At 50.6% G+C, this 15,630-nt stretch overlaps 3 protein-coding genes across 3 annotated transcripts; all 3 read left to right on the forward strand.

The window, feature by feature from the left end:
- Positions 1–1,617, forward strand: LOC131082993 (inositol 1,4,5-trisphosphate receptor-interacting protein-like 1). The gene has a single exon (XM_058023271.1). The coding sequence runs from the start codon at positions 67–69 to the stop codon at positions 1,615–1,617; it is 1,551 nt and encodes a 516-aa protein (XP_057879254.1). The 5' UTR covers positions 1–66.
- Positions 1,618–5,218: 3,601 nt separating this feature from the next.
- LOC131082994 (inositol 1,4,5-trisphosphate receptor-interacting protein-like 1) lies at positions 5,219–6,835 on the forward strand. The gene has a single exon (XM_058023272.1). It carries the CDS (start codon positions 5,285–5,287, stop codon positions 6,833–6,835), a length of 1,551 nt encoding a protein of 516 aa, XP_057879255.1. The 5' UTR covers positions 5,219–5,284.
- Positions 6,836–10,450: 3,615 nt separating this feature from the next.
- LOC131082995 (inositol 1,4,5-trisphosphate receptor-interacting protein-like 1) lies at positions 10,451–12,094 on the forward strand. Its single transcript, XM_058023274.1, has one exon. The coding sequence runs from the start codon at positions 10,517–10,519 to the stop codon at positions 12,092–12,094; it is 1,578 nt and encodes a 525-aa protein (XP_057879257.1). The 5' UTR covers positions 10,451–10,516.
- The last annotated feature ends 3,536 nt before the right edge of the window (positions 12,095–15,630 follow it).

Here is a 15,630-nt window from a genome sequence, read left to right on the forward strand (position 1 = left end):
TTGCAAAGTTTAGTCCAGTACCCACAGCCCGTGGGTGATGGCTTGGACGAGGTGACACGTCTGCGAATGGAGGTGCGTGCCAAGCTCCAGGAAGAGGAGAAGATTCGTCTGCAGTGGGAGGTGGAGCATCTGGTCCTGGTGAAGCAGAGTGTCTTGGCCTGGGGAGACCTGCTCTCCTCTGCCCGGCAGCACTGGCAGGTCTGGGCTCTTGCTTGGCTCCTGCTCCTTCTCTTGGCACTGTGGTGTATGTGGAGGAAAGGGAGCCTGAGGACAGAGGAGCAAGGAGAAGGACATGGTGATGTAAATGAAGAGGAGGTTGAAAATGTGCATGCACATGAAAAAGACTTTGGAAATGAAGATGAAGAAGACAATGAAATGGAGGTGGAGGAAGACGACAGTGATGATGGCCATGCAGAGGATGTTGACAATGCTGCTGCGAATGAAGCTGGCAATGAGGCTGCCAATGCAGCGAATGTCAATGACGTTGGAAATCAAGTGCAAGAATTCCGTGATCGTGCCCACAACTTTGGAAGAATCATAATGGAGCGCATACAGTGGCCTGTGCAGGATCTGCAGGGAGGATGCATGTGGACAAGAACCCTGATGGAGCATTTTGCAATTTATTTTCGACGGGTCTTGTCCAACAGTTTCTATCCGGTGCTGCAAGGAGCCATTGGGGTGGGCAGTGCCTTCGAAGGTTGGAGTCCCCGGGAGCAGGATGTTGTGTACCAGGTGCTCATACCCATGACACCTCCCCGAGGGCACAGCTTCCACCTAGAGCTGGACACTGCACGGCAGAGGCGCTTGAGGAACTTCCACATCCGCGTGCAGCAGGAGTGCACCTGCACGAGTGAGCAGCAGGCTGAGAACATGCTGTGCTTCCTGCACCACCCTGAGGAGGAGCTGAGGAGGCATCAGGATCCCAGCCTCCTTCATACCCTGTGCACGGGCTCCTACCTGGACGTGGAGAAAACTGCCCGCTGGTTCTACCAGCTGGTGAGAGCAATCTGGCCGGCTTTGCCTGAGTCACACCGTTGGCATTTAGTGCTGCTGCCCCCCAGACGCTCCTGCCAGTTCAAGGTGACCAATGGCAGAGAAAGCTACCGGATCGAGATACTCTTTGGGGTGCGGCAAGGCAACTCAGACGTCTTTGTGAGCAGCCAGCCTAGGCAAGCCCACACCTCCAGCACAATCTGGCCAGAGAGCTACGCTGTGGCCGAGATGAAGTTCTTCAGGTACATTGCCAGGTGGGCTCCCCCTGACAGCTTGCACCTGAAATGCCTGCAGTTCTTCACTCGTCTTCAGCTGGGCTTAGGCTTTTCCACCTATACCATCAAGACCATTGTCATGCACCTCCTGAGCATCTTGCCTGCGTCACAGTGGCGCAGGAGACATTTTGTGAGCCGGCTGATGGATATCAGAGAGAGCCTGCGCACGTGTGTGGAAAGCAGATGCCTCAATCACTTCATTGTCCGCTTGCCCCCAGAGGTCCTAATGGCCAGGTCATGTAATCTCTTCCATGACCTGGTGATGGATCCCGTTGCCCACTCTCAGGCAATGAATCAGTACATGGATCTGCAGCACTGGTTGAAACGGATCCTTAGAAATGAACAGTGAAAGAGGTTCTCCTGCACAGAGCTGTGCTTGTGAGGCTCACACGGGGTGGCAGAGAACCAGTTCTCAGAAGAGACGGGAAGAGAAGGGAGAAGGTGGGCTTTGGAGAGGGAAGGGAAAACGCTGCGTAGCAGCACTATGCCATCAGCAGCAGCAGCAGCAGCAGCAGTGTGGTCTCAAGAGCCTCCCCAGCACTGCATCCAGTGATGACCAGGTTGGCTCCAAAGATCAAGCAACATGCACAAGGAAATGCTATTATTCCCCCACCTCTTTCTTTGAGTCCATTTTCCCCTGAGAGCTTCATCTTGTGCATAGATGCCGATCTCAGAATCCGAGACGACGGAATGTTTGAAAGCACCACTGGTTGCATCATTTGGTTCAGGGGTGCTCCAGGCAGCTCTTCCCGCTCCCCACTACAAAGGATTGTGTTTGGATAGAGGTTCTTAACTTTCTCTGGGGAGAGAGACTCCACAATGCCTGGGCAATGTTTGGGATTGGTGAATGGACGGTGTTTCTCCTTGTTCCCGCATGGAAATCCTTCAGGTCAGCATTGGACCAACTGTGTTGGAGCTGGCCTGATATTTTGTATACGTAAACATCTAAGTTCTTAATTTCTGTATATATATCCCCTGTATTATATGCTAGAAAGCTTATCAATTATCATATATAATAGTAAAATATCATAAAAGCCAATAGAATAATATAATATTGTCAACTACATGAATTATGTAATTATTATATAATGAGAAGAAATTATTCTAAAGGGTCAAATATGTAATCTTGTTTAAAGAATGCAATATAGCCAATATTTAGCGTCACTCTTAGTTGTGATACATATTAATGCTCATAGGGCACTTATATCTTATATATAATATAGCATATTATTATAAGGTTTTCATGAAATTGATACATTTTTAGCATACATACCAATTATATCTTATATATTGCATACAAGAATTTTTTTTATGCAGTAGTAAAGACATATATTGTGTCTCTGTCTGCTGGGGACACACAATTATGTTCTATAGTTAGTGCTTTTATGAGTAGCAACCTGGAAATTTTGTGGCTCTTGATTCAATAAAGGACAAGATTCCAGAACCTGGATCGTGCTGGACTTTATTGAACTCAACCCGACCTGTAGTGCAGGTAAAAGCGACAAGTTGTGAATCTGAGCTTGTGAAGAGTCTCCTTGAAATTGGCCAAACTTGCAGTGGTGAATTGGTTCTAATCAGAAATTAAGTCCAGTTGACCCCGGCCCCTGCGACCACAGAAGGCCAGAAGGGCCTCCCTTGGAAGGATGCTTGAAAATGCTCTTGTTGCAACCCTGCTGCCAAGGGCAGGGACACCTTCTCCTGGGCCCGGTAGTTTCAGGCCCCGTCCAGCGTGGCCTGGAACGCTGCCAGGGATGGGACAGCCACAGCTACTGTGGGCAGTGTGTGTAGGCCAGGGCCTGAGCAGCCTGAGAGGCAAGAATTTCTTGTGCATCTCCAGCCCAAGCCGGCCCGCTGTCAGCGGGAAGCCACTGGGCCTGGTGCTGTCCCTGCAGGCCCTTGTCCACTGCCGCTCTCAGGTCTCAGCTGGGCCTGGTGCAGAGAGTGAAAGGCCGCAGGAAGGTGGCCCCGGAGAAGGCCTTGGAGAACACTGGGGCCAGGAGTGCCACCATGAGGACAGCAAGCAGGGCCTGGTGTGGCCGTCAGGGCGGGAGGGCACAGGGCAGGCGCTGAGGCCCTGCCAGCTGGAGCTGGGAGCTCTGGAGTGCTGCTGGCAGAGAGCCGTGAGAGATCCGTGCAGCAGCAAGGACACGGCTTCTAGATGTGTTAGAAAGCAGAGAAGAGCTGGAGAATGGGCACTGAAAGAGTAGGGTGTGTCCCTGTGGGGAACAAACTTCACAACGCCAGAGGTTATTTCCAGGGAGGACACAGAGGAGTCCTGTAATAGTATTGGAATAAAGGGAGAGGTCAAGGGAAATTTCCCCTGGGGGTGTCTCGATTTCTTGAGACCCAGGACAAGGGCGCAGCCTCCTTTTTTATCCTAATTCCCAGGTGCATCACCGTCTTCCTTCCCCCACTGCCTGAGGTACCCGGAAGGAACAAGACTTCTCCAGTTTCCTACTGTATGGAACCCCTCTGTCACTTTGATTGTGGAGGCAGGAATGGGACCATACACACACACCAAGCTTCATGCACAGCAAGCAACTTTTATTGAGTGCTCTCTTCCTTTGCAGAGCTGAATGTCTGCCTGGTCAGTCCACATTGGTTGAAGCAGTTGCCACCCGGTCAAACAGCCAATAGCTGCTGGTGTCCCCAACGGTCCGGGCCTGCTCCCTAACGGTCCACACTGTTTAAGTTTCATCATTGAAGTACTTATAGAATTACTTATGCTTCAGTTCTAAAATTAGGATGAAATGAAACCGTGAGGCCTTCAGGCAAGCTGTTGGCCACTGCAATAACCCTCTGTTTTATGCTCCCTCTTGTTTATATCTTTGTAACCCTGCAGAAGACACAGACAGGGAAGGGGGGGGTGCTGAGGTCACCCTCTATGTAAGGCGGGGTTCCACCTGTCCAGAGCTTAATGATGGTGCTGATGGGGTTGAGCATTTTTGGGTAGGAATCAGGGGGAAGAGCTACAATAGCAGCCTTGCGACTCTTAGATGGCAGTTCATCACTGCAGTCTGTGTAGCTGTGCCTGTTTATGCACAGAAAGACAGACCAATCTATCTGGAACAGGTCAACAAAAAGACATCTTTCTAATGCAGAACAATTGTGCTGGGAAATTATTTCTGGAGTAGAAAAAAGGAGTGCTCTCTAGAGGCCTGGTCCACAAGTGGTGTGGGGAAGCCAGGAGGATGCTGTCATGCTCATTCTTCAGAAAAACAGCAAGGCTGAAAGCAAAGTGCAGCTTTTATAGACTCAGAGATTTAACTGAAGATCAGCACGGAGTCAAGGCTTTGACTCCGTGATCTAAAAGAGTGCCTTCCAACATGGATATCTATGAGATTGCCAGTGGAGGGCAGCTGAGAAAAAAGACAAGAGAAGGGCCAAGAGAGGTTCTTTGAAGAAGATTCAATCAAAGGCTGCCTTAACCGGTACCCCAGGGCCCCCGCCACAGTCTGAGCTGGGGTGTTGACAAAGGGTGGGGCTGGGCTGGCTGTGGTGTACTGTGACGTCCATGACATCATGGGGCCATGTCACAAATGGGGGCAGCTATACAAGGCCCCAGCAGGTAACACTGGCCCTGTATTGCTTGGGCAAGCAGTGAGTGCACACATGCTGGGGAGGTTGGACTGGGGATAAGGGCCGGAGCAGAAACGCAGTACCCGGGGCTGGCTTTTCCCCCTGCATCCAGGAACAGCCCCTCATGGCCCAGCCTTGGGCAGGACACCGTGCTGCTGCTGCTGCTGCTGCTGGGGCAGCGGAACGGGCCTGGCTGCTTGCCAGCTCCCCGGGGGTCCTGTGCTTCCTGCTCCCAGATCCCTGGGATTCCTGTCCCTGCTGCCCCCTCACAATCCCTGCTGCCAGCTGCCTCCCTCTCAGCCCCTCCCTCTCAAGGCCTTCTCTCCATCCTCCTGCAGACCATGGATACCTGGGTATTGTGGCTCTTGCTCTTGCAAAGTTTAGTCCAGTACCCACAGCCCGTGGGTGATGGCTTGGACGAGGTGACACGTCTGCGAATGGAGGTGCGTGCCAAGCTCCAGGAAGAGGAGAAGATTCGTCTGCAGTGGGAGGTGGAGCATCTGGTCCTGGTGAAGCAGAGTGTCTTGGCCTGGGGAGACCTGCTCTCCTCTGCCCGGCAGCACTGGCAGGTCTGGGCTCTTGCTTGGCTCCTGCTCCTTCTCTTGGCACTGTGGTGTATGTGGAGGAAAGGGAGCCTGAGGACAGAGGAGCAAGGAGAAGGACATGGTGATGTAAATGAAGAGGAGGTTGAAAATGTGCATGCACATGAAAAAGACTTTGGAAATGAAGATGAAGAAGACAATGAAATGGAGGTGGAGGAAGACGACAGTGATGATGGCCATGCAGAGGATGTTGACAATACTGCTGCAAATGAAGCTGGCAATGAGGCTGCCAATGCAGCGAATGTCAATGACGTTGGAAATCAAGTGCAAGAATTCCGTGATCGTGCCCACAACTTTGGAAGAATCATAATGGAGCGCATACAGTGGCCTGTGCAGGACCTGCAGGGAGGATGCATGTGGACAAGAACCCTGATGGAGCATTTTGCAATTTATTTTCGATGGGTCTTGTCCAACAGTTTCTATCCGGTGCTGCAAGGAGCCATTGGGGTGGGCAGTGCCTTCGAAGGTTGGAGTCCCCGGGAGCAGGATGTTGTGTACCAGGTGCTCATACCCATGACACCTCCCCGAGGGCACAGCTTCCACCTAGAGCTGGACACTGCACGGCAGAGGCGCTTGAGGAACTTCCACATCCGCGTGCAGCAGGAGTGCACCTGCACGAGTGAGCAGCAGGCTGAGAACATGCTGTGCTTCCTGCACCACCCTGAGGAGGAGCTGAGGAGGCATCAGGATCCCAGCCTCCTTCATACCCTGTGCACGGGCTCCTACCTGGACGTGGAGAAAACTGCCCGCTGGTTCTACCAGCTGGTGAGAGCAATCTGGCCGGCTTTGCCTGAGTCACACCGTTGGCATTTAGTGCTGCTGCCCCCCAGACGCTCCTGCCAGTTCAAGGTGACCAATGGCAGAGAAAGCTACCGGATCGAGATACTCTTTGGGGTGCGGCAAGGCAACTCAGACGTCTTTGTGAGCAGCCAGCCTAGGCAAGCCCACACCTCCAGCACAATCTGGCCAGAGAGCTACGCTGTGGCCGAGATGAAGTTCTTCAGGTACATTGCCAGGTGGGCTCCCCCTGACAGCTTGCACCTGAAATGCCTGCAGTTCTTCACTCGTCTTCAGCTGGGCTTAGGCTTTTCCACCTATACCATCAAGACCATTGTCATGCACCTCCTGAGCATCTTGCCTGCGTCACAGTGGCGCAGGAGACATTTTGTGAGCCGGCTGATGGATATCAGAGAGAGCCTGCGCACGTGTGTGGAAAGCAGATGCCTCAATCACTTCATTGTCCGCTTGCCCCCAGAGGTCCTAATGGCCAGGTCACGCAATCTCTTCCATGACCTGGTGATGGATCCCGTTGCCCACTCTCAGGCAATGAACCAGTACATGGATCTGCAGCATTGGTTGAAACGGATCCTTAGAAATGAACGGTGAAAGAGGTTCTCCTGCACAGAGCTGTGCTTGTGAGGCTCACACGGGGTGGCAGAGAACCAGTTCTCAGAAGAGACGGGAAGAGAAGGGAGAAGGTGGGCTTTGGAGAGGGAAGGGAAAACGCTGCGTAGCAGCACTATGCCATCAGCAGCAGCAGCAGCAGCAGTGTGGTCTCAAGAGCCTCCCCAGCACTGCATCCAGTGATGACCAGGTTGGCTCCAAAGATCAAGCAACATGCACAAGGAAATGCTATTATTCCCCCACCTCTTTCTTTGAGTCCATTTTCCCCTGAGAGCTTCATCTTGTGCATAGATGCCGATCTCAGAATCCGAGACGACGGAATGTTTGAAAGCACCACTGGTGGCATCATTTGGTTCAGGGGTGCTCCAGGCAGCTCTTCCCGCTCCCCACTACAAAGGATTGTGTTTGGATAGAGGTTCTTAACTTTCTCTGGGGAGAGAGACTCCACAATGCCTGGGCAATGTTTGGGATTGGTGAATGGACGGTGTTTCTCCTTGTTCCCGCATGGAAATCCTTCAGGTCAGCATTGGACCAATTGTTTTGGAGCTGGTCTGATATTTTGTATACGTAAACATCTAAGTTGTTAATTTGTGTATATATATCCCCTGTGCACATATTATATGCTAGAAAGCTTATCAATTATCATATATAATAGTAAAATATCATAAAAGCCAATAGAATAATACAATATTGTCAACTACATGAATTATGTAATTATTATATAATGAGAAGAAATTATTCTAAAGGGTCAAATATGTAATCTTGTTTAAAGAATGCAATATAGCCAATATTTAGCGTCACTCTTAGTTGTGATACATATTAATGCTCATAGGGCACTTATATCTTATATGTATGAAAACATAATATTATGAGATTTCCAAAAATTGATACATTTATATCATACATACCAATTATAACTTTTATATTGTATATATAAAGAGTTCATTATATAAGAGTTCTTTTTAATGTAGTAGTAAAGACATATATTGTGTCTCTGTCTGCTGGGGACACACAATTATGTTCTATAGTTAGTGCTTTTATGAGTAGCAACCTGGAAATTTTGTGGCTCTTGATTCAATAAAGGACAAGATTCCAGAACCTGGATCGTGCTGGACTTTATTGAACTCAACCCGACCTGTAGTGCAGGTAAAAGCGACAAGTTGTGAATCTGAGCTTGTGAAGAGTCTCCTTGAAATTGGCCAAACTTGCAGTGGTGAATTGGTTCGAATCAGAAATTAAGTCCAGTTGACCCCGGCCCCTGCGACCACAGAAGGCCAGAAGGGCCTCCCTTGGAAGGATGCTTGAAAATGCTCTTGTTGCAACCCTGCTGCCAAGGACAGGGACACCTTCTCCTGGGCCCGGTAGTTTCAGGCCCTGTCCAGCCTGGCCTGGAACGCTGCCAGGGATGGGACAGCCACAGCTGCTGTGGGCAGTGTGTGTAGGCCAGGGCCTGAGCAGCCTGAGAGGCAAGAATTTCTTGCACATCTCCAGCCCAAGCCGGCCCGCTGTCAGCGGGAAGCCACTGGGCCTGGTGCTGTCCCTGCAGGCCCTTGTCCACTGCCGCTCTCAGGTCTCAGCTGGGCCTGGTGCAGAGAGTGAAAGGCCGCAGGAAGGTGGCCCCGGAGAAGGCCTTGGAGAACACTGGGGCCAGGAGTGCCACCATGAGGACAGCAAGCAGGGCCTGGTGTGGCTGTCAGGGCGGGAGGGATCAGGGCAGGCGCTGAGGCCCTGCCAGCTGGAGCTGGGAGCTCTGGAGTGCTGCTGGCAGAGAGCCGTGGGAGATCCGTGCAGCAGCAAGGACATGGCTTCTAGATGTGTTAGAAAGCAGAGAAGAGCTGGAGAATGGGCACTGAAAGAGTAGGGTGTGTCCCTGTGGGGAACAAACTTCACAACGCCAGAGGTTATCTCCAGGGAGGACACAGAGGAGTCCTGTAATAGTATTGGAATAAAGGGAGAGGCCAAGGGACATTTCCCCTGGGGGTGTCTCGATTTCTTGAGACCCAGGACAAGGGCACAGCCTCCTTTTTTATCCTAATTCCCAGGTGCATCACCCTCTTCCTTCCCCCACTGCCTGAGGTACTCGGAAGGAACAAGACTTCTCCAGTTTCCTACTGTATGGAACCCCTCTGTCACTTTGATTGTGGAGGCAGGAATGGGACCATACACACACACCAAGCTTCATGCACAGCAAGCAACTTTTATTGAGTGCTCTCTTCCTTTGCAGAGCTGAATGTCTGCCTGGTCAGTCCACACTGGTTGAAGCAGTTGCCACCCGGTCAAACAGCCAATAGCTGCTGGTGTCCCCAGCGGTCCGGGCCTGCTCCCTAACGGTCCACACTGTTTAAGTTTCATCATTAAAGTACTTATAGAATTACTTGTGTGTCAGTTCTAAAATTAGGATGAAACGAAACTGTGAGGCCTTCAGGAAAGCTGTTGGCCACCGCAATACCCCTCTGTTTTTTGCTTCCTCTGGTTTATGTATTAGTAACCCTGCAGAGACACAGTCAGGGAAGGAGGGGTGCTGGGGTCACCCTCTATGTAAGGCGGGGTTCCACCTGTCTAGAGCTTAATGTTGGTGCTGATGGGGTTGAGCATTTTTGGGTAGGAATCAGGGGGAAGACCTACAACAGCAGCCTGCGACTCATAGATGGCGGTTCATCACTGCAGTCTGTGTAGTTGTGCCTGTTTATACACAGAAAGACAGACCAATCTATCTGGAACAGGCCAACAAAAAGACATCTTTCTAATGCAGGACAATTGTGCTGGGAAATTATTTCTGGAGTAGAAAAAAGGAGTGCTCTCTAGAGGCCTGGTCCACAAGTGGTGTGGGGAAGCCAGGAGGATGCTGTCATGCTCATTCTTCAGAAAAGCAGCAAGGCTGAAAGCAAAGTGCAGCTTTTATAGACTCAGAGATTTAACTGAAGCTCAGCATGGAGTCAAGGCTTTGACTCCGTGATCTAAAAGAGTGCCTTCCAACATGGATATCTATGAGATTGCCAGTGGAGGGCAGCTGAGAAAAAAGACAAGAGAAGGGCCAAGAGAGGTTCTTTGAAGAAGATTCACTCAAAGGCTGCCTTAACCGGTACCCAAGGGCCCCTGCGACAGTCTGAGCTGGGGTGGGGAGAAAGGGTGGGGCTGGGCTGGCTGTGGTGTACTGTGACGTCCATGACATCACGGGGCCATGTCACAAATGGGGGCAGCTATACAAGGCCCCAGCAGGTAACACTGGCCCTGTATTGCTTGGGCAAGCGGTGAGTGCACACATGGTGGGGAGGCTGAACTGGGGGTAAGGGCCAGAGCAGAAACGCAGTACCCGGGGCTGGCTTTTCCCCCTGCATCCAGGAACAGCCCCTCATGGCCCAGCCTTGGGCAGGACACCGTGCTGCTGCTGCTGCTGCTGCTGCTCGGGCAGCGGAACGGGCCTGGCCAGCTCCCCGGGGGTCCTGTGCTTCCTGCTCCCAGATCCCTGGGATTCCTGTCCCTCCTGCCCCCCCACAATCCCTGCTGCCAGCTGCCTCCCTCTCAGCCCCTCCCTCTCAAGGCCTTCTCTCCATCCTCCTGCAGACCATGGATACCTGGGTATTGTGGCTCTTGCTCTTGCAAAGTTTAGTCCAGTACCCACAGCCCGTGGGTGATGGCTTGGACGAGGTGACACGTCTGCGAATGGAGGTGCGTGCCAAGCTCCAGGAAGAGGAGAAGATTCGTCTGCAGTGGGAGGTGGAGCATCTGGTCCTGGTGAAGCAGGGTGTCTTGGCCTGGGGAGACCTGCTCTCCTCTGCCCGGCAGCACTGGCAGGTCTGGGCTCTTGCTTGGCTCCTGCTCCTTCTCTTGGCATTGTGGTGTGTGTGGAGGAAAGGGAGCCTGAGGACAGAGGAGCAAGGAGAAGGACATGATGGTGTAAATGAAGAGGAGGTTGAAAATGTGCATGCACATGAAGAAGACTTTGGAAATGAAGATGAAGAAGACAATGAAATGGAGGTGGAGGAAGACGACAGTGATGATGGCCATGCAGAGGATGTCGACAATGCTGCTGCAAATGAAGCTGGCAATGAGGCTGCCAATGCAGCGAACGTCAATGACGTTGGAAATCAAGTGCAAGAATTCCGTGATCGTGCCGACAACTTTGGAAGAACCATAATGGAGCGCATACAGTGGCCTGTGCAGGACCTGCAGGGAGGATGCATGTGGACAAGAACCCTGATGGAGCATTTTGCAATTTATTTTCGACGGGTCTTGTCCAACAGTTTCTATCCGGTGCTGCAAGGAGCCATTGGGGTGGGCAGTGCCTTCGAAGGTTGGAGTCCCCGGGAGCAGGATGTTGTGTACCAGGTGCTCATACCCATGACACCTCCCCGAGGGCACAGCTTCCACCTAGAGCTGGACACTGCACGGCAGAGGCGCTTGAGGAACTTCCACATCCGCGTGCAGCAGGAGTGCACCTGCACGAGTGAGCAGCAGGCTGAGAACATGCTGTGCTTCCTGCACTACCCTGAGGAGGAGCTGAGGAGGCATCAGGATCCCAGCCTCCTTCATACCCTGTGCACGGGCTCCTACCTGGACGTGGAGAAAACTGCCCGCTGGTTCTACCAGCTGGTGAGAGCAATCTGGCCGGCTTTGCCTGAGTCACACCGTTGGCATTTAGTGCTGCTGCCCCCCAGACGCTCCTGCCAGTTCAAGGTGACCAATGGCAGAGAAAGCTACCGGATCGAGATACTCTTTGGGGTGCGGCAAGGCAACTCAGACGTCTTTGTGAGCAGCCAGCCTAGGCAAGCCCACACCTCCAGCACAGTCTGGCCAGAGAGCTACGCTGTGGCCGAGATGAAGTTCTTCAGGTACATCGTCAGGCGGGCTCCCCCTGACAGCTTGCACCTGAAATGCCTGCAGTTCTTCACTCGTCTTCAGCTGGGCTTAGGCTTTTCCACCTATACCATCAAGACCATTGTCATGCACCTCCTGAGCATCTTGCCTGCATCACAGTGGCGCAGGAGACATTTTGTGAGGCGGCTGATGGATATCAGCGAGAGCCTGCGCACGTGTGTGGAAAGCAGACGCCTCAATCACTTCATTGTGGGCAACCAGAGGCTTCCTGAGGGCATCCGCTTGCCCCCAGAGGTCCTAATGGCCAGGTCACGCAATCTCTTCCATGACCTGGTGATGGATCCCGTTGCCCACTCTCAGGCAATGAATCAGTACATGGATCTGCAGCATTGGTTGAAACGGATCCTTAGAAATGAACGGTGAAAGAGGTTCTCCTGCACAGAGCTGTGCTTGTGAGGCTCACACCGGGTGGCAGAGAACCAGTTCTCAGAAGAGACGGGAAGAGAAGGGGGAGAAGGTGGGCTTTGGAGAGGGAAGGGAAAACGCTGCGTAGCAGCACTATGCCATCAGCAGCAGCAGCAGCAGCAGTGTGGTCTCAAGAGCCTCCCCAGCACTGCATCCAGTGATGACCAGGTTGGCTCCAAAGATCAAGCAACATGCACAAGGAAATGCTGTTATTCCCCCACCTCTTTCTTTGAGTCCATTTTCCCCTGAGAGCTTCATCTTGTGCAGAGACGCCGATCTCAGAATCCCAGACGACGGAATGTTTGAAAGGACCACTGGTGGCATCATTTGGTTCAGGGGTGCTCCAGGCAGCTCTTCCCGCTCCCCACTACAAAGGATTGTGTTTGGATAGAGGTTCTTAACTTTCTCTGGGGAGAGAGACTCCACAATGCCTGGGCAATGTTTGGGATTGGTGAATGGACGGTGTTTCTCCTTGTTCCCGCATGGAAATCCTTCAGGTCAGCATTGGACCAACTGTGTTGGAGCTGGCCTGATATTTTGTATACGTAAACATCTAAGTTGTTAATTTGTGTATATATATCCCCTGTGCACATATTATATGCTAGAAAGCTTATCAATTATCATATATAATAGTAAAATATCATAAAATCCAGTACAATAATATAATATTGTCAACTACATGAATTATGAAACTATTATATAATGAGAAGAAATTATTCTAAAGGGTCAAATATGTAATCTTGTTTAAAGAATGCAATATAGCCAATATTTAGCGTCACTCTTAGTTGTGATACATATTAATGCTCATAGGGCACTTATATCTTATATGTATGAAAACATAATATTATGAGATTTCCAAAAATTGATACATTTATATCATACATACCAATTATAACTTTTATATTGTATATATAAAGAGTTCATTATATAAGAGTTCTTTTTAATGTAGTAATAAAGACATATATTGTGTCTCTGTCTGCTGGGGATACTCAATTATATTCTATAGTTAGTGCTTTTATGAGTAGCAACCTGGAAATTTCGTTGCTCTTGATTCAATAAAGGACAAGATTCCAGAACCTGGATCGTGCTGGACTTTGTTGACCTCAACCCGACCTGTAGTGTAGGTAAAAGCGACAAGTTGTGAATCTGAGCTTGTGAAGAGTCTCCTTGAAATTGGCCAAACTTGCAGTGGTGAATTGGTTCTAATCAGAAATTAAGTCCAGTTGACCCCGGCCCCTGCAATCACAGAAGGCCAGAAGGGCCTCCCTTGGAAGGATGCTTGAAAATGCTCTTGTTGCAACCCTGCTGCCAAGGGCAGGGACACCTTCTCCTGGGCCCGGTAGTTTCAGGCCCCGTCCAGCCTGGCCTTGAACGCTGCCATGGATGGGGAAGTCACAGCTGCTGTGGGCAGTGTGTGTAGGCCAGGGCCTGAGCAGCCTGAGAGGCAAGAATTTCTTGTGCATCTCCAGCCCAAGCCGGCCCGCTGTCAGCGGGAAGCCACTGGGCCTGGTGCTGTCCCTGCAGGCCCTTGTCCACTGCCGCTCTCAGGTCTCAGCTGGGCCTGGTGCAGAGAGTGAAAGGCTGCAGGAAGGTGGCCCCGGAGAAGGCCTTGGAGAACACTGGGGCCAGGAGTGCCACCATGAGGACAGCAAGCAGGGCCTGGTGTGGCTGTCAGGGCGGGAGGGCACAGGGCAGGCGCTGAGGCCCTGCCAGCTGGAGCTGGGAGCTCTGGAGTGCTGCTGGCAGAGAGCCGTGGGAGATCCGTGCAGCAGCAAGGACACGGCTTCTAGATGTGTTAGAAAGCAGAGAAGAGCTGGAGAATGGGCACTGAAAGAGTAGGGTGTGTCCCTGTGGGGAACAAACTTCACAACGCCAAAGGTTATCTCCAGGGAGGACACAGAGGAGTCCTGTAATAGTATTGGAATAAAGGGAGAGGCCAAGGGACATTTCCCCTTGGGGTGTCTCGATTTCTTGAGACCCAGGACAAGGGCACAGCCTCCTTTTTTATCCTAATTCCCAGGTGCATCACCCTCTTCCTTCCCCCACTGCCTGAGGTACTCGGAAGGAACAAGACTTCTCCAGTTTCCTACTGTATGGAACCCCTCTGTCACTTTGATTGTGGAGGCAGGAATGGGACCATACACACACACCAAGCTTCATGCACAGCAAGCAACTTTTATTGAGTGCTCTCTTCCTTTGCAGAGCTGAATGTCTGCCTGGTCAGTCCACATTGGTTGAAGCAGTTGCCACCCGGTCAAACAGCCAATAGCTGCTGGTGTCCCCAGCGGTCTGGGCCTGCTCCCTAACGGTCCACACTGGTTAAGTTTCATCATTAAAGTACTTATAGAATTACTTATGTGTCAGTTCTAAAATTAGGATGAAATGTAACTGTGAGGCCTTCAGGCAAGCTGTTGGCCACCACAATACCCCTCTGTTTTATGCTCCCTCTGGTTTATATCTTTGTAACCCTGCAGGGGTTGACACCGGCAGGGAAGGAGGGGCGCTGGGGTCACCCTCTATGTAAGGTGGGGTTCCACCTGTCCAGAGCTTAATGATGGTGCTGATGGGGTTGAGCATTTTTGGGTAGGAATCAGGGGGAAGAGCTACAATAGCAGCCTGCGACTCTTAGATGGCAGTTCATCACTGCAGTCTGTGTAGTTGTGCCTGTTTATACACAGAAAGACAGACCAATCTATCTGGAACAGGTCACCAGAAAGACATCTTTCTAATGCAGAACAATTGTGCTGGGAAACTTCTACTGGAGCAGAAACGAGGAGCGGTATCCGTTTTGCCTTGTACACAAGTGGTGTGGGGAAGCCAGGAGGATGCTGTCATGCTCATTCTTCAGAAAAGCAGCAAGGCTGAAAGCAAAGTGCACAGTTTATGGCTTGTAGTAGGCAATACTGCCATTTCAGAGCAGGTGTTGAAGGATATTCTTCTGTTTATGTGTGCTTATCAAATAGTTTATTCTTTTTCTTTCTAAGTTTTCTTGCTCCTTTGACTCTCATGTGTCAATTTGTTCTTTAAATCAGTATTTCCAGGGCCCTACGATTGATGTGTTAAGCTAGTTTTATCAAATATTGCAAAGCAATCTGCCATATAACAGATACATAAAGTAAGTATAACCCATTGGAAAGGAAAATACCTTATTTACATGTTATCTAGTCGAAACAGAAAAGGAACTGTTCTTAATTAAAGGCTTCTGAAGGGAAACTTACTTTGAAATGCTTTTTTTGCCTATTAAAGGAAAATTAACAGAAAATCATGCAAACTTGCGTTATATTTCCTTTTGCTCATGTCTGCTTCTCTTTCACTTTCTTTCCCTGAAGAAAAAAAGAAACCACCTTCCTTATTTTGTGTTTCCTTCATTAGCCAGCTGTTTAGTACAGAGAACTGAAGCATTTTCAATATTTTCATTTTCAGCCCCCTCTCTTCCATGAAAGAAGTACTGAGGAAAGTAAAATCTTTATTTTTAGAGGCAGTTAAATGCCTGA

The sequence above is a fragment of the Melospiza georgiana genome, chromosome 4 (genome assembly GCF_028018845.1).
Source record: "Melospiza georgiana isolate bMelGeo1 chromosome 4, bMelGeo1.pri, whole genome shotgun sequence".
NCBI lineage: Eukaryota > Metazoa > Chordata > Aves > Passeriformes > Passerellidae > Melospiza > Melospiza georgiana.